General features: G+C 40.5%; 1 protein-coding gene across 1 annotated transcript in view; it reads right to left on the reverse strand.

Annotated features, from left to right (window-relative positions):
- Positions 1-1,228: 1,228 nt before the first annotated feature.
- lmtk2 (lemur tyrosine kinase 2) overlaps positions 1,229-19,007 on the reverse strand; it is a 48,764-nt gene continuing 30,985 nt past the window's right edge. The window contains exons 8-14 of the mRNA XM_041817343.1: positions 14,264-14,348; positions 12,278-12,399; positions 11,435-11,584; positions 7,611-10,665; positions 5,562-5,694; positions 5,240-5,485; positions 1,229-5,151 (exon numbers count right to left, since the gene is read on the reverse strand). Of these exons, the coding sequence (XP_041673277.1) occupies positions 5,123-5,151; positions 5,240-5,485; positions 5,562-5,694; positions 7,611-10,665; positions 11,435-11,584; positions 12,278-12,399; positions 14,264-14,348 (3,820 nt within the window). The 3' untranslated portion in view covers positions 1,229-5,122. The remainder of the gene's footprint in view (positions 5,152-5,239; positions 5,486-5,561; positions 5,695-7,610; positions 10,666-11,434; positions 11,585-12,277; positions 12,400-14,263; positions 14,349-19,007) is intronic.

Genomic DNA, 19,007 nt, shown 5'->3' on the forward strand with positions numbered 1-19,007 from the left:
GGATTTTTATGTCTAAAAAACCCCTCTGTCTCAGCCCTTCTCAGAACAAGCTGTTTCTGTGTCTGTAGCTTTAAATGTTACTTAGCTGTCTGACTCCGCCCCTCTTAGGAAATGGATTTGGCTCAATGGATGTGGCTCTCCTGATCCTCCTCTCAGCTGCCAGCTGTGAAGAGGACCAGGGGAGGAGGGTGGAACTTTCTTCCAAGCGGGGAAGGCCAACCGAATCTGGAGGCGGGGCTAACTCCCCACATGACATCATGAGGGGAAAATCTGAGAATGGTATGTTTCAGCACACATTTTCTTGAAGGTGGAGAAAGAGAGGGGGGAGGGTATGAATTTTTCTGATTCTTGGGGGGATTGTGGACAGGCCAGGGGCACATATTTTTGTTAGAAAAGCTTTTTTTTTTTTTTTTTTAAATCAGCTCATGCAGTTGCACCTACATTTGTGAAATTTGGCAACCATGTGTTTCATACCAGGCCCTACAAAAAAGCCTCTTGGACCCATTTTATAAAACTTACAGGAAGTCCAAAATTTTGTTATAAAATAAAATGCGGAACCAGTTCAGCATGCACCCATACAGAGAGGCTCGTCTTCGATGCACTGGTCTTGGGATTAATTCCTGGTCTCGGTGCTGGTTGATGCGTCTTCCCTCACTCTCTCTCCCCATATTTCCTGTCTCTCCTCAGCTATTCTTTTTAAATAAAGGCAAAAGTCCCCCAAAAATCTAAAAGAGGGTAAAATTAAGCATTTTTAGTTCTCTTTCTTTGGGACTGACTCCTCCTACTAAGCGAATCCAAACTACTTCAAATTGTATGCAAAGCTAGAAAAGACCTTATATAAACACATTTATTCAGTTCTTGTACAGAACTCAAAGGGCGTGGCTGTGACGGTTAGCCACATTTTGACTTCTCGCCATTAAACAGGAAGTGTGCTATAAGTCAAGCATACAGCTTCCAAACTACTCAGGATTGATTTCAAATCACTTCTGATTATTTTTGATTTCAGCCCTGGATATTCATGGAAAGTAATGAGTAATGTAGCAGGCTTCTTATTTTGAATGAAATGTTTACGTCCTATTACAAGTTGAAAATTTAACATTCAAATACAGAAACTTACAGCTCCTTTTACATGCAAACTGGTTCCAATTATTTGCAGAGACTCACAAATTTCTAATCAGTCTTGGCACTGACTGCAAACCCCTTCTACACGCAGCACCCAGAGTCCTCAGAAGTTCATTTGCATTTATTTTCATATTAAACAGTGTAATTATAAACATTTCATTCAATTACACTAAGCATGATAAATATGACGTAAAAATATTTTTAAAATCTACAAGTTTGTTTAAGGACAGAATGAATTCACATCTCCTTTTGTCTTAATTTAACTGCTTTTCGCCCATGACGCTGTGATATGTTCCTCTGATCAACAATTCAGCTTAAGTTACAAAATGAAACCTCATACCTAGTTACATCATTTCCCAATTTACAGACAGAGAAAAAATTAACATTTACATACATCAGTACAGTTCAACATTAAGTTACATTTGTCAAATGTGCAAGATTAAGCAAAAATGTATACTGTAGTCAAATAAAACAAGATCTCCTTAAATAAACGTTCAAGTTTGACTGAAGCACAGGCTGCTGGTTTCAAACAGAGGTTAACATTGTCTAAGATACTGTACAGTGCTGTTTGTGTGGGGAGGGGGAGATGCATGATGGCTCAGTCCCAATACAACCTCACCCTGATCACTCAGCCCTAGCCCTATGTTTAGGGGTGGGATGTCCCAGTTCTTGTTGGAGGTTTAGAGTGAAGTGCTGGAGCTTTATGGCCCTTTAAACACTCCAATATGGGAAATCTACTGGCAAGATGGCTGTCAAAGTAAAAATTTTGTCAAATCATTGCATCAATTTACCTTAACGTTGTTGTAGAGGAAGATTGCATCTCAAAAACGAGGAGTCTGGGTAGAAGTTATAAGTGGGACTGAGCCTTTATCTACTACAGGTGAAGGATAGTTTGTTCATCAGCTTTTTAAAGTAAAGAATCATACAGTAACTGTATACTCTACAGTTTAAATGACTGTGTTTTTATAGCTGTACATGAACCCTTGTGTCTGAAGCACGTTCTGCTCCATTTCTGTTTACATTTGCTACAAAAACTGATGATACACACACGCACATCCCCGACACACCCTGTACAGCCACAGAGACGATGTTCAGCCCATAAATGAAAATATACAACGATGAAATGCTGGAAACTGCAACCAGACGAGGAGGAGAATGTCGTGTGAACAGGTTAAGTTTGACACAAGTAAAAAAACAAAACAAAAAAAACAAAGAAAAAGGCAGACAACTCTGTTCATGACGATACGTAAGCCCATTTCTGCCAGGGAAAACACATGTATGAAAGCTAAACAATAATAGAAAACGATTAAGTCTTATTATGAGAAATAAAGCCTGGGCTGCCAGAGGATTAAAATCAGATGTTTTTTCTCTCTCATATAGGTCCTAGATATATGAAACTATTGTTGTATGGCTGTAAGGTACATTACTGGTCCCCACATGCTGATTTGAGGACGTCTTTTAGGCCGGTGCTCCACTTTTATTTCAATTCTGTCTGATGAAGCATGCATAACACTTAAGACAATAAAACTGAGCAATCAAGGTGTTTTTCAAGGTGAAATAAGACATTCAAAAGCAAAATAGTGCCCTTTGTTCCATCACTCTATCAGCAGGAAGATTGCTCAACTGTAGTAAAAACTAAAGTTAGTTACTAAAGGTAATGTAAGACTTCAACACAGCTGTGGTTAGCACACTGGTAGTATGTTAGATATTATTTTAAAATCATGAAATAAAGTCATAATTTAAGGGGGGGGGGTCCAAACAAAAAGCTGAAATATAAAAGTATTTATTGTGCACTACTATTTCAATTTTATGACTCATAATCATAATTTTCTAATGTCAGGGTTGCTTTTACTTCTTGAATTTTTATTTCATTATGATGAAGTTTTGCCTAATTGTGACTTTTTTACTCATGATCAGGACGTCAGTCTCACAATTATGACATTGTTCTGTATTTTTTTTTTTCTTTTGACTCAGTATTTTGGCTTTTTTTCCTCATAATAACTTTAGTCTAGAAAGTGTGACTATTTCTTATATTAATAATTTTTTGTCTATCAATCATAACTAAAATGCCATTATTGTGACTTTTTCCCTCATAATTATGAAATTTTGTCTCATAATTATGACTTCAATCTAAAAGTTGTGACTTTTTTTCCTGATATTCAGGACTTTATTCTCAAAATGCCATATTGTCTGATAATTTTGATTTGTCTCATTATTTTGACCTTTTTTCTCATAATGATAACTTCAGTCTCCAAATTCAGACTATTTTCTCATTATGATTTCTTGCGTAAAAATCATAACTAAAGATTCATTATTGTGACTATTTTCCTTAAAATAATGACCTTTTCTCACATTATTATGTACTAAAACATTTTTCTTTAAAATTTTTGTACCCAAGTCTCATAATTGCCACTTTAGTCTTATAATTGAGTTTTAACTCATAATTTTGAAATATCTCAAAAATGTTATCTCATAATAACGACTTTTGCTGCATTTATTTGTATGTTGTGTTCTCTCTTAGTTTTGACTTTTTATCAGAACTTTGGCTTCTATCTCATACTACTGAATACTATTTTCCCCCTTATTTCTGACTTTTTGTTTTTATAACTTTAGGTTTTAGCTGACAGGTGTGACTTTTTATACCGTTATTATGCCTTGAGAATAATTTCACATTAATGCTTAGCTTTCATATCTTTTTCACAGGCAGTAATGGGCTTCCACATGACACTGATAAAAGCAGCAGTGTTTTTGTTCTAGTAGTGTGTATTTATTTACTGTGAAGCTTTAAGTCCCTGCACATTACTGAAGAAACGCTCGCCTTCCTATGACGCAAATTTCATCTAATTACTGAAATCCATTGCACATTTGTTTACAAACAGCTTATGACATTTCTTCATTCTGACATTTAAAAATAAAATCTCCCAACTCTTATTTTACACAATCGGACAAAACGTGTGATTTGTAAATTTGTAGTGATAATAAACAGAGTGCAGCTGTTTTTACAGCATCACAGGCACTGTGATTAAACCCAGTGACTAAACCTTAAGAGCAACTTCTTCCAGATTTTTAAGCATTAAGTGAAGCATTAAACCTCTTATTTTTCATTGGATCACCTCTGTAAGGATCAATAAACAATCCTTCTCTTGTAGTGTTCTTACTGAGACGTCTCAAAAATATGAAACTACGTCCTGTAGCTGTTCCCTTGATTCATAAATAAAAGGAACATACAGTGTGGCACCTCTATAGATGAGGGTTTTTTAGTTGTCCAATTATCCTCAGTGTGGATTTCTTCTCCTTATTAACAACCCTTGTTGTTCAAAAGTTGCTACAGAAGGAAACAAACATTTCTCTCCGATTAGGAGAGAGTCACTAACACCCAACAAGAAAAAGAAAATACTCTTCCAAAAAAAGGCAACCACTGAAATAATCGCACAACATGAAGGAGGAAAATGAATGATGGTAGTGAAGAAGTGTGGATCTTCAGTTTTACGTCTGTTGTAATCAAAGAGCTTATTCCTATTGGCTGTAGTGAGCCAGCCCAGTGTGATAATTCAGATCTTAGACAGTCATGTCTTTTTTTTTTTTTTTGGTGATGCAAAAGTCCTGGAAAAGGAGTGCACTTGGACACACGATGAAAAGAAGCAGCCAAACACCTGGAATGCGCTTGATGAGTCTTTAAAGCAAACATTTAGAAACGTTTTTTTTTTTTCCCCCGTCCATGTGGAATTGCACTGAACTGAGATCACGCACACTGATGTAGCAGAAGAGGTGAAGTGGTCAGACCCCGGGGCTCAGCCTGGTCTGTCTTATTTTGTCAGTTTGCAGCCATTTTTCTCATGGCTAAATCCATGAAGGTAAAGAACTGATCTGCCTGAGAGAAGCATCCGCGGTTCGCCCCACAAACCACGTCATTTGTCTTTATTCAGCTGTTTCCCAAAAAGTGCGAGTAAAAGTTCATTTTTTCATAGTGGGATGGAAAACAGTCGTTTTATTTAGCACACTAGTCCTTTTCTCCGTCTTCGCTGCTTCCTGAAGGGGTAAAAGAAGAGGAAGAGAGGTTAAACATGCAACAATTAAAATGTAGGATTTAGAAATGCAAACAGTGATTTGTTTGTACCTCCTTGTTCGATGTCAGAGTCGGTGAGATGCGTGAGTGAGAAGCTGGCGATGCTAGCTGGTGAGATGGAGAAGCGGGAGTAGTTTGACGAGCTGGTCCAGCTGGGCTCCAGGACTGTGGTGGGTGGAGAGGTGAAGCGTGAAGCCGCAGATGAGTTCATGGTCTTTGACGCGGGGTCTTTGTCTGACTTGGGCAGGAAGGCGGGTGAAGGAGAGGAGAAGTCGTCATCCCACTCGAAACCGCCACCTGCAGAGATTCAGTGAGTGAGTCTGATGTGTCATAGCAAAGAAAATGTTGAGCTGTGGTTTTTGTTCGGGTTTACCTTCTTCATCTGTGGAGCTCTCAGAGTTGGTAAAGCGGTTCAAGTAGCTGGAGGTGGACACAGGGCTGCTGAGCTCTGGAGTCTGACTGTTTGAGCCTGAGGAGTGGTCTCCCAGTTCTTTAGTGGGAGTCTCCTACATGGAAAAGTTGGATTTTAAACAGAATGCATAAAAAAAAATCTCTCTCACGCTTTAACTACAGCACACAAGAATGCAATTCTGCCAGAAAGATAATTAATAATTAGTGCAAACTCAATTAGGGATGTTCCAATACCATTTTTCCTTCTCAATATGATTCTGATACTAAGGTGTTGGGTATCGGCCAACACTGAGCACTGATCCGAGACCAGTGTGAACTTTCTGATTGACTGTGAAGACTAGCAAATCATTTTAGACCTATACTTGACTCAGAAGATGGTTTAACAAATAGAATCATAATTTACAGCATCTCTGTGACCCTGAAGTTATTTTCCTGCTGATGAATGAGTGTTGCTGCTAAGTATTAAAATAATAGTACAGTACAGTATACAGGGGTCTGCATCACTGGCTCTCTCTCTCTCTCCTTTATGCTCTATTTGGGCAGCATGATGTGATAACGGAACAGCCTGCTATTGGCTGACAGACACTAACAGAGGGTGACAATATGGCGGTTAGCATCCGAGCTAGCGGTAATAAATTATTGTAATTTGATTGAAAGGGATAAAAAAGACGTTCATTATAAAGTTTACTGTTGTGGATTTAATCATTAAAGTCATCAAAGGTCACATGAGTTTGAGGCTTGCTGAAAATGCAGCCGCACGGAATTCAAAGGCATCACTAGCGTCAATGGGGAGGCACAACAGGTAGCTTCAAGAGGAAAAAAAAGTAAGAGGCAAGGATTTATGGTTCAAAAGTGATCTAACTTTTGGTAAACCACATCACTTGTACGACAGCGCCGGTCGGGAAGGCAATTTAACGATCATATTCAGAGAAAAAACGTCATGCAGCCCCCAATTTTTGCTGCTGCCGTGGGCCGTTTGGTTCTTCATCGCTGCACTAAAAAGGGTACCCCGTTTCTGGCAGCAAAGAAGAATTGATTTCAGGTTTATAACACAAACATTTAGCATGGCTAAGCTAAGCAAAATATAAAGCTAAACGAAACGGTATCGGATTGGTGCATAAACCTGTGTACGTGTCAATACCAATACGGACATATTTCCAATACTGGTATCAGAATCGGAACAACCCTAAACTCAATAAATCCTCCATGCATTCTGCAATTTTTCCATTAAAGGAATAATGCAGACAGGAGCATTTGTTCTAACAGATGGCTGCAGTTCAAGTGCCATTTTTTCTGCTTCTTTGATATCAAGCCTAAAACTTCCCAACTCACCAACAGAATTACTCTTCATTTAAGCTAAACCACTGCACATGAAATGCTGTTAAATGCATGTTTTAATCATGGCTGGATAAGACAAACTATGAGTGAGCAGTGATATTCAGTGCAAGAGGATTACTCATATAAAGGGGTTAAAATCTCTTTTGTCTGGTGCCAGCTGTTAGGTTTAGGGGTCTGCATGACTTCCCATTAGTCTTAATGCAAAATGCATCATTAATGTCTACACAGGCATTTCTAGAAAACAAGCATTCTAATTGTTTTAAATGAGTGCTTTTGGGGTGATCTTGTTAATTCTCTTATTGCACGGCATTGCAGTGATGTCCCTTGGCATTTGCAGGGATGTTTGCTTGATATCAGTACATTTTGACTGACATCTTTCTATTTTTTAAGGATGCCTTAAGAAGAAACGGGTTAAAAACCCCTGTTCCTTGTAGATTTGAAGGCTGAAATAAATCATACATGCTTTGTTGTGCCTCTTGTTTACGAGAGCCTCTTAGGGCAAGGTAAATACAAGCACCTATTGAAGTTGCAAGTACTTCTGCAATATTCATGAGCAGAAATATCATAAAATAGCTTATAACTTTCCCATCTTACATTAAGGAATTTCACATTGCAACAAACCCAAAATAAAGCTAAACACAATGGAGGGTCAGCAAATTAAACAATTCTTTACCTGGTCAAACAAGTAGACAGTGACATCATCAAAGAAAGAGACTGCTCTCCTGGAGTTATCGGAGTTGAATCTTGCAGGAAACGGGGGCGATGAAGCGTCGATGTTCAGCGTGGTCGGCTTCAACAAGCTCTTCAGATTCTTTGTGCTGCTGTCGTCTGAGACGATGACCGGCACCGTATGAACTATGTCATCCTCGCTGTCTGAGCTGGAGCTGTGGAGCGGATACGCACGCATGTCATCATCAGAGTCATCACTGTTCTCGTCCTCTTCGTCTGCATCCACGCCGTCCTCATGCCCATCCGAAATCAAGCCATCCCGCCTGCCCAGGTAACGGCCCTCCATGTCTGGCTCTTTTATTTTGTGACCATCGCTTGCGTAGGTCCTGGTTAGTTTGGCATGGACTGCATTCAATGGGGTGGCAGAAGGAAGTGGAGACAAGTTTTCTTCCAATGGATCTTGCTCTTCAGGGGAGTCTATGTACTTAAACTCGTCTAGCTGAAGTGCGCCTTCAAAATGATTGCTGATCGACTCTGCTGTGTCATTCTCATTTTTCTCTACATCGACATCTGCATCTGGAGTAATGCCCCCAACATTAGAGTCAGATGTTTGTCCATTAGACAGCGCTCCAGCAGATTCAGGAGTTTCTTTCTGAGAAAGTAAAGACTCTTCATCTTTCTCTGTGCTAACTTCTGGTGCCGGAGCCTTGCTGACCGGGTCTGTGGAGTTCCTCGGCCACGACGCCTCAACAGAACCTCCTGCATTAGTTTCTTCTGACTTCTTCTCAGGCTCTGATTCATTGTCTGAGAAGTAGGCAGAGTCCCTGTAATTACTACCAATGAGAGGTTCCTCAGCGGGAGCTTCATGTGCTGCTTCCTGGTCTTCACTGTGATCCTCGCTCTGAGTCTCCAGCACACCCTCGACTTCTGAGATGATGATCTCAGGTGGAACCAGATTAGCCGCTGATGCCAACTCTTCTGTCTCCTCCTCTTCTTTGGCAGCACTCAAGCCGTTTTTCACAGGAGATTGTTCTTTGACATTCGGCTGAGAGTTCCACTCTGGAGACTCCAGGTTCTCCGTCTCATACCCACTGTCTGATATTTTGTACGGAGGCTGGAGTTTGTGCTGGGATATTTGAGCTGACAGATCTTCTGCTTGTTCGGCTAACCTGTGGATATCAAGAGAGTCTAAAGAGTCCGGGGTCTCTGCTGAGTTTTCTATAGTGGGTAGAGTGACGGACATGCTGTCCTCTAGTAAACTGTCCTGGCTGATCTGGTCCAAAGATGGTCCAGAGACCAACAGAGAGGACCTGACAAGAGGACGGTCATTAGTGTCCATAAAGGATTCCTCATGGTCAGAGAGAGTGGTTTCCAGTTCGATATCTGCATCCTCTATTAGTTCACTCAGCAGGTCATTACTCGTGAGGTCTTCATTGTGCCCGTTCTCTGTGGACAAATCCTGGACTTGCAAAGTTTCTGGCATTTCAGTTTCTGAGGGCTGAAGATCATCTCTTGAGGTTCCAATGTCATCTTCAAGGCTGGGGATTTTGGCATCTGTGCACAATGAGTCTGTAGTGGCACTTTGAGAGAGTGCGGGTGTGTGGAAATCAGTCTGACTGATGGTAACCTCAAACTTCTCTGAGGTAGAATCAAAACCAGAGTCTAGACCTCTGTCTGAGGACTGCAGGAGACCAAGGTCTTCAGTGGAAGAACTACTTCTAACTGGCAGCTGGATGCTTGTGTTATCCTCTGTGACCACTGTAATGGAAGGCACCAGTGTTTGAATTCCTACCGGAGACGGATATGACTCGTCCAAGCTGGGACTTGGAGAGTCTAATAGTTCCTGTCGCGAGGATGTGCTACTTGTTGCAGGTTTTAAATAAGTGTCTGGGATGGTTAAGCTGCCTAAACTCTCGAGGTTATCCCAAGAGCGCATTTTGAATGTTTCTTCTGGTTCATGGGCGATGCCGGGTAAAAGAAAGTTCTCCTGTGGACTTGAGAAACTAGATCCCTCTTTCATCAGGTTCTGTTCTTTGAGAAACAAAAAGTTTTCAGTCAGTTTTTCAGCATTCAGAAGCCTCTCCATGTCTGTGTTTTTCTCTCCCTCGGCTTCCACAGAATCCACAGGTTGAGCGGCTTCTGAACTACCCCCTAAAAAAGAATCCCCGTAGCTTTTTTCAGTGTCCACCACCTGGACTTCTAAAGATGCAGCTTCGTGGAAAGGGTTCCCATTCCGCTCTGGAAGCTCCATAAAACCCTGACCCCAGGAAGGAGAGTCATCCTGCTTGGACCCACCTTCAGTGAAAATGTTTGTGTGGTATGGACTGTCATTTTCCAGAGATGACCAGATGTGACTGTCTGGTAAGTAGGAGTCCTTTGAGTCGATACTCTGATGGAAAAAATCAGCATCAGTGCTCGACTCATCCAGACGGACGTCTTGGAGAACAACAAAGTCTTGTCGTCCTGAGCTAAAGTCCAAGTCCTGCCCTCTGTTGCCCTCGCCCCCAACAGTGCTCTCCCCTTGTTCTTCTAGCTGGATATAATATTCATTTCCATTTGAGGGCTTTTGAGCATCAAACACAGGCACAATCCCATGAATTCCTGATGGAGTATTCCCGCCCTCTGTGCGCTCTGCTCTGGCTCCAGGATCAGGGAAATGTGCCTGGATGTCTTCACTGGAAACAGGGAAGAACATGCTGTGGTAGTTCAGCGTTGTGTCCATGCCTGAGCGTCCATGGTTGCCTTCATAGTGGTCGTGTTTGGCTGCCTCCCAAACGTACTCAAAGCTGAGACCTTTGCTCGTTTCTGTGACGGTGAGGACTTCATCAGTCTCCTGTCGCAGGGCGTCGTCGGCAAACTGCTCCAAGATAGGGAAAGACGAGTGGCTGACGGTGGTCTGGCGTGCGGTGGGGTTCGGCTTGAGAGCATCCCAGCGCTGTTCGAAGTCTTCTTCTATGTCCTTCTGGCCTTGCATGCGAAGGTAGGTGAGCAGGCGGTGGACTTCCTCTGCTGTGGCTCGTTTGTCTGGAGACAGCCAGCAGAACTGCAGGACCTCATACCTGCAGATATTTCAAGACAAGATATGTTATTAAAAACTTTGATCACTTGGAACCTGATTGAAGCAACAGCATCAACATTTATTTTAGAAAATGATCTCTGTGCTCTTTGTTTTTTTCATAAATGTAAAGCCAAAACAGTCATATCTCCTGCGGACTGGGTGCAGTTTAGGTCATATCAAAGCCATCTGATGCATCGCCATCGATATTTTAACTCCGATGTATTTGCTAATGTACTGTGTTTTAGGTATCTCTGTTATTTCTTAATCTTTCCCTGTTTTTTTACAACCATATCTTTAAAAGCCTGAAAATTAGCACTTTGCTATAAACACTTAAAGCAGTGCTTCTGGGACCTGTGTATGACCAAATATCACAGCATCAATGTTACTGTTTGTCCATATCAAATAAATGTTAAATAAAATAAAAAATAAATACAAAAGAGCAGCATTCCCACATGAATTAACAAATTAGAGGAGGAAAGGGGAGGGAAAATTTAACATAAACTAACAATACAGTCATTTAACTTCCCATTAACATGCTTTAAAGTGATACAAGAGTCTGTCCTGTTGTGGACTGTACCAACTTCAGGGATAAGGAGCTTGGCATCAACACTACAGCTCCACCAGCCAGCTCCACGCTGTGCCTGTCTTGGCTCCCAGTTATGTCACTAGGGCAATATTATTACTAATATTCTGGCTTCACTTTATACAACGGAAGAAGACAGAGCTACTTACACTGTCAGTGGTTCTAATAAACTTGTTGGAAGACTCACCATCTGTCGGAGTAAGGAAGCTCCAACTGAGGCTTAAAGAGTTTCACTTGTTGATCCTTGATGACATGATTGAGGACCTCCCGGTCGGACAGATGTGGGTACGGCTGAGCAGCATTCTCAAAGAGCTCCCACAAAGTGACGCCCAAGGCCCTGGTGTCAATCAAAGAAAAAAAAGAGCTGTTGGAATTTACAGCCGGACAAAAGATACCTGACACATTACCAGTTTAGAAAATGGCCTTAAACCTTCACCAGAGATCATAAAACTTGATCAGGTGAGCTGTTATGAATAACCTAAGACATGACAACTGAAAATTCATAATACAAAGACTAAACTGGCGTACCTTAATATAGGATAAACATGATATATATCATGGTATGCATCATGAACATGGGCATATTTTGACTTTAAAAGGGTCCAGCTTGTGTAATTACAACGGCCTTATATAATCTCTGTGATTTATGTCCAGAAAGCATTTGACCAATGAGTCACCACTTAAAGGAATTTATAGTGCAGGGATGCTTAGTTGGTGCAGTGTCCATTTTGTTTACTCTCTTCTGGAAATAATCCAGTTTTTGGTGATTTACAAGTGCTGGATTTAGCAGGAAGGCCCGATTTCTCAGTAATGAGTCAGAGGTTTACTGCAGACAATTACTAACCATATTTTACTTGGTTTAATCAGAAGTACACATAAAAAAGGGTCTCTCTCTCTTTGGCTCAGAAGTATCTTATGTAGATTATATTTGGACTCTATTCCACTCCACTCTCAGGCACTATGATTTACGTGTTTTCTAAGCTGTCCTCTGGTGTCCTCTAGTGTACTGAGGTTGTAAACTGGTGCCTACCACACATTGCTGGGCTTGGTCGACTCCATAGTTATCACACCCCCATGCCGCTCTCCCACCAGCTCTGGAGCCAACCAGCGAAGGGGTGCAAAGATGTCTTCCTCTGTGATGATGTAATCCTCCTAAAATAATAGAAACCACAAAATCAGTCACACATGGTGATCAAACCTTTTACAAACCACAGCTTTCTAGGAAACACTTGCAAACACAAACTTATTGCAATAATAATGAGTGTAATAAAGTTGTTAATCAGGTTTCACTTAGGCGGTGCTCTCCTCCTCAGCTTCTCTCTTTCTTTACAGAAATAGATTCCCCGTCTGACCTTATCTTATGAGGATTAAATTCAGACAGCCAAACTGACAGGTCAGCAGTATTTGGAGAATGCAGCAGACAGAACTGCCTCGGGACATATGCAGCGTGTCGGGTAACAAAAAAAGGACGATCTGAATTGTTTGGTGAAATATAGACGCAATCAAACTCAAACACCTGCACAGCCTGTGACGCTAAAGGAGTTTATGTCCTGCCAGTTCATTTGGGGCTTTGTGTCAAAGATAGATGTTGACCTCAGATAGGTAACTTAAGTTCAGCATTGCACAATAAGGATCGTTAACCAGCTTCAGAGGGAATCACTTTCTGGATGTAGCAAAATTACCAGCTTTTTCAGACATTTAATGCCTTTGCTTGTAGAGGAGGATGGTGGATAGTAGAAATGGATGGTAGAAAGATAAACCATATCCAGGGGTTTTAAAAAATAACCAAAGCAATGATTTTTAACCATCCTGAAGACAGTCCTGTGTGATGAGCAAACATTTATAATAAGTTCCTTAAAAATACATGTCCTTTTCCCCCAGCAGTACCACTGCCTGTGTGTGAAGACTCTTTAAAAGTGATGACAGAACTCCTGCTAATGATGTCGAGCCAATTTGGCAAATGACAAACGTGTGTATATACCAGCGCGGGCCATGGCATGCCATGGCGCTGGCACACTGCTGGTGCAGCGCTCTGGCCCTCTCTAAAGCCAAACTCTTAAACGTGCACTGCAAGTTGTGCAACATGAGTTTAAAAACACTTTGATTCTTCTTTCTGGGTGGAGTTCGGTGATGACAAAACATTACATTTGAAAACCCTCTAAAACCTGCTGGATCGCCAATGATCCCAAGCAATAATATATGCATTGTTTACAGCATCTCAGGAACCATAAGACGGATTTCTATGGAGTAAATTGTGATCTGAAGGTTAATTTTTTTTTTAACAGACTACAGCCAGCCCCTGGCATTTATACTCCTTCCACAACATTTTTAATCCAGACGCAAAGCGCAATGTTTATTCAAAGCTTTGATACTACAAATTCACATTGCTAAATGTTTAATAACATCACTATTTATAACATTTTTCATGGTGAAAAACTTAGTAGTGATGCTATAAGTCCTCCATTTGACACCGGTAGTAATTGGACAACAACTTCCTGTATAACAATCGTGATGCTCCAATTTCTTCTTCTATCGCTTTCTTCGTGATCAATCAGGGCCAGCCGAAGATAAACAAGAGACAAAACGGTGATCTGCCAGTTTGAAAGGTATTTTACACACTGGAATACCATGTTTGCGAAATGTGAACTCAACACATTATTATCAATTTTTACAGAAATAAATGATATTGATAGATTCTGTTGTGTTTGTTAGTGAGTTGTTATCTCTTCTCCTGATGAACAAGGCATGTAGAGCCTAACTGCAGATGTGAAAAGGCTTGGTCATTGCTTATTTGTTTGTGATTTGTATTAAGTTCTGGAGATTCCATTTCCATTTTGTTCTTTTACTCTGTCTTTCTGGTCATATAACTCTTGAGACATTGATCTGGCATTGTTTTGGCATACATACTCTAGTCTAGGTTGTCCTAGACTTGTTAGTTTGTGAAATTAACAACAGTACATTGTTTTAATGGAAATGTATAGAAAAGAAAGCATCTTAAACTGAGGGTTGTGCTTACTTTATATCTGTAGGGTCCAATGCCATAGTCCCCCACTTTGACAGTCAGATCTGCAGTCAGGTAGCAGTTCCTCAGAGCCAAATCACTGCAAAAGTAAAGAGAGAGAGGTCAGCATAAAGCACACAGACAGATTCATAATAAAGCTAATCAAAAAGTTAGAAAGCAGAATTTTGGTCATCACTGGATTGAAAATGTCCACTTTATTAATTAATTACATGAAGATAAGGCTGGAGTGACCATAAAACCATTGTCACCATTATATAAGCAACAATCCCCCTTCTACTCTTGGAGTTAAAGGCTGAGATGGCCCCGTAAGAATAAAGGGCAAGGAAGTTGGGCAATGATCTTGAATGACTTTGGCAACTATAAGAAATTCTCCCTCTGTCATTTGCCTCTGGTCTTCACAACAAGCCTCATACAGGGGCTATTCCTGACTCGTGCATACAGCAGCAGGATAACGTTTCAGGAGGGAGACACAGGCTCTGCACAGTTACCAGAAGGGGGCATTAGAAGCTGTCCCTGCACATACAGCAGACATATGGTAGATCATTCTCTGAGAACGGAGCAGCAAGCTTTGGTTTCCCGTTAGCCCTGCGGCATTCCCTCTGCATAAGTTCCAAGTCCCCTTTACCCGCCTAACGACAAACTCTGCTGACACCAGTGTTCCTGTGTGTACACGGCCCGGCTACTGTCAGAGCCGCTGAAACCTCTGGAAGATGAATGGTGATTTATTTTAGACTCTCCTGTCCGCGCGTTTGGCTCCAGGCCTAACATACAGTAACACAGCAGTAATGAAATGGGTCCAATATCTTCACCCTACAAGGCTAATATGGGCACAGCAATGATCACTCCTACAACATGAGACGTCTGAGGGCTTAGATGTAATATCTGCTGGCACCTTGTTGATCTTATCAGTGATAGTGGCTACTGTTTCAGCTGCTGGCCAAGTTTTCTTCTACCTGTGTTCACTTTGGCAGCTATTTTAGATTTAGTCTTCATGTGACATTTGAGCACATCATGATGTCGTTACATCTACCTTTACATAGAAGTCATTTTACTGAGCTAACACTGATCACATCACAATGAAACAGTGCTGTATGTTAGTTCATTTAGTTATCTAATTAGCCAGCATCTTGCTGATTTTTACACTTATTTTACTGTTTTCACTAATGGGACTTGATGCAAAGTTAAAATGCTCTTACTACCGCTGGTTTACATAGATGAGAATGGAAGTAACAGTCAATTTGTAAGTCTGCATGTAGTTCATGGCAGTAACCGGAGTTGGCCAAGCTTGTTCCAAACTTAAACACTTTAAAGTTCTGCATTATGGTGTAATTTGATGTACAGTGCTGATGTGGTTGTTTGCAGGAGATGAGGCTGCAAATTTGATTGAAATCTAATTGCAATCACGATTTTGGCTTTCCTACAAGAGATGGAGGTGTTCATTTTTATTGATAATGACGCCTTTATCCAATCTGGAGTGATCCGAGTCCTTATCGATACCACTATTGATACTTTTCCATTGTTTGCATTATAGCTTAACGTCTGTCAGCTTCTTTAGTCAACTTATGAGCTTTGCTTCTGCTGATTTCACCACAGATTTTGACAACTTATTTATGTTTTTAATAAACAAAGTTTTGGAGCTCTTTGCAGAGCTGATCTTAAAAGACGAAAAGGAACTTGTCCTGCAGCAGCTGCAGCCAACGTTATGAGTGTATGCTACTTAGGGTCGTTCCGATTCTGATACCAGTGTCTGAAATACATCCGATACTGCTTAAAATACTACTCGTACTGCAAGCACACGAATTTTGCACCGATCCCAAACCGTTTGGTTTAGCTTTATATTTTGCTTCGTTTAGTTAGCGCTACAAACCCGAAATCGTTCTTCTTCAATGCCGGCAAGCACGTCATGCACGGGCTACCATTTTCAGAGCAGCTTAGAAGAACCAGAGGACACACTGCGGCAGAAGAGGTTAGTGGCTGCTTGACAGTTTTTCCTCTAAGTGTGATCGACAAAACACCTTCCAGACCGGCGCTGTCATACACAACAAAAAGTGACACAGTCTATCAAAAGTTAAATAACCTTTGAACCATACATCGCTGCCTCTTACTTGTTTTTCCTCCTGAAACCAGCTGTTGTGTCTTCCCATTGACACTACTGATGCCTTTAAATCCTTTGCAGCAGCATTTTCAGCAAGCCTGGAACTCATGTGACTTTTGGGGACTTTAATGATTAAATCCACATCAGTAAACCCAATACTGAACGTCTTTTTATCCACTTTAATCAAATTACGATCATTTATTAAAGCTATCCTGAATGCTAACTGCCATATTTGTTTGGGTCTGTCAGCCACACATTAATTGCATACTTCAATGTTCACACTCTGGTTGAGCTGCTGCATCTCCCTGCAGCCAGAGTGATGTAAAAGAAGTCCACCACTGCTCTTTAATAGCAAGCAGCATTTCTGTTTTAACTGTTCTCTTATTTCTCTTTCAATACGTAGCATATTCTATTTTTCTATGGTTAAGTTAGTGTCTTACTTTTTAATCTACCGGAAGTTCTGTATTTTCTTCCAAAATAAAAGCAGGTCTTTATCTAAACAGGAAGTCAATTAACGTAAGTTTAAATCCCAAATTAATCAAAATCAGTCGTAACTGAAAAACTGTGGAATTGTAAAATGAAGCAAAGAGGAGATTAATCATAACTGAAGAAATTCTGAGGATAATCAGAACTGAAATTTTCAATCACTGACAGCCCTACTTCTTACTTATTGCTTAAGTTTGGCCACTTCATAGGGGCCGATATGGGCCAAAAATGCCTGGTAAGATTTTAAGTCCCAGCCCAGACTTGGTACCATAGAAGTAGAAGAATATCTGTTTTTAAAAAAACGACACAAAAATGCCTAAAAATTATGAATGTATTTATTGAATAATAATATGAGATTACTAACTGTGATCTTAATGAACGATGTAATAAAAAAAGGCCAGAATTGTGCAGCCCCAGCTGGGAATGTTTAGCAACATACCTCAGTCATTTCTTGTTATGAAAACTCAATTTGCATTTTGCCGTATTTTTTCTTTTTTATCAAAAAATACCCATGCTAAGCTCGATATCATGTCATCTTCTTGTCTTTGCTGAAGGGAGCCTTTTTCGTCATGTTTTCCTTTAACTGTTATATATACTGTTCTATCAAAATAAAGTCAATATTTCTCAAAGCAACAGTAAATTTCCTTGCTGTCATTTTTCTTTACAGTCAGGAATTTCAATAACTTCCTTCCTACTCTATTTGGCAGCATTTTTTTTTTTATCCTCCCTTAAAACTTAATCTTAAAGTCAAGTCAGCAGTTTCAGTGCTAAAGCAAACATCCCACAGTGACTTATAAATATAGTTAAAATGAAGTTAAGGGCTAAGAGGCTTACAGAGAGGCTTGTAAGCTTAAGTTTTATCCTTAAAGGAAACCACAAAAAAGTAACTGATTATTCTCTTTGTATTTTATTACTAGAACCAAATTCAAGACCCAAAATCAGCTTAAGAGAAAGAAAGAGGCTTCCTTCTTCAGTTTCACATCACTCGCACTGTCTGAGGTTTCAGCCTTGGATATCAGCCCACGCAGCACTGGCCCTCAGGGTTTTGTGTCTCCTCGGCAGCGCACCATAACCGACCAATCAAACATCTCTTGTTCGCTTCAGGCGGCATCCTGCTACACTCACAACCATGTAGTTTGTGTCATCATTTACACATTTTTGTGGCCTTAAACTCACTGAAATATTTATAAGACTTGAAAGTTAATTAGTCCACACGGAGGAAAGCTTGTAGAACTGCCATTAAGTTGTAACAAGGATTAAAACACGACTCCCAATATTGGGCTATCCTTTTACACTCAAAGAGCAGAATCATCATATCCCTCTGGCAGCGGACAGCTGACACTGTGGCAATGCATGCAAGCTGTGTAATTGGAACCCTCTGAGCTTATTCTGAGCATGCAAAATAGAGCTGATGAGCGGAGCATCGTATGTTACCCCCAAGCCACACGTTCCCGACACCCCCTGTACCCTGCAGGCTGCTCACAGCCAGACATCCAGAGCTCCCCAGGGGTAAAAATGAAAATGAAATGCAGCCTCTCTGCTGTACAAACCTTTTTTGGAGAACACTGGCACTCCTGAGACTGGTTGGACAGTGAGCACTAAAGTTAAACTAACTGTTGACCTTACTCTTTACATCCATAGTTAATGAGGCTTGTGACCGCATATTTAACATGCCACATTACGTGCACATTAAGAACTGACAACACATCAGTTGAGGCATGAAAACTGGTGTAAAATTCTTTGATACAAACATAAAGTACAGCAATTTTGTTTTATGCATTAAATGAGGAATGCAGTATTTAAGTTCTGGAACTCGTCCTACAAGTCAATGAAAATACGGCCAAATTTAGCACAGATGTTAAGTCACATAGAAGGGCAATATGCAAAAATTAAAAGAGCGAATCTACTTCCTGCTAAAGTACACGACATTTTCTGTCAAGAAAGCAAGATACATGCTAAGGGTAAATGTACAGAGTGACCCAAAATAGTCGAACATTCAACGATTTGTTTTAAAGCACCACATTTGGCTGCCAATCTCACAGTTGGAACACCTGCTTAAGAAAGGATCATTCCATTCCAGCTATATGGGGGGCTCAGAGTCTAATTTTACAGATTTGATAATCTTCTCCAAATAACTCATTACTCATAGCCTATTTT

The sequence above is a fragment of the Cheilinus undulatus genome, linkage group 21 (assembly GCF_018320785.1).
Source record: "Cheilinus undulatus linkage group 21, ASM1832078v1, whole genome shotgun sequence".
NCBI lineage: Eukaryota > Metazoa > Chordata > Actinopteri > Labriformes > Labridae > Cheilinus > Cheilinus undulatus.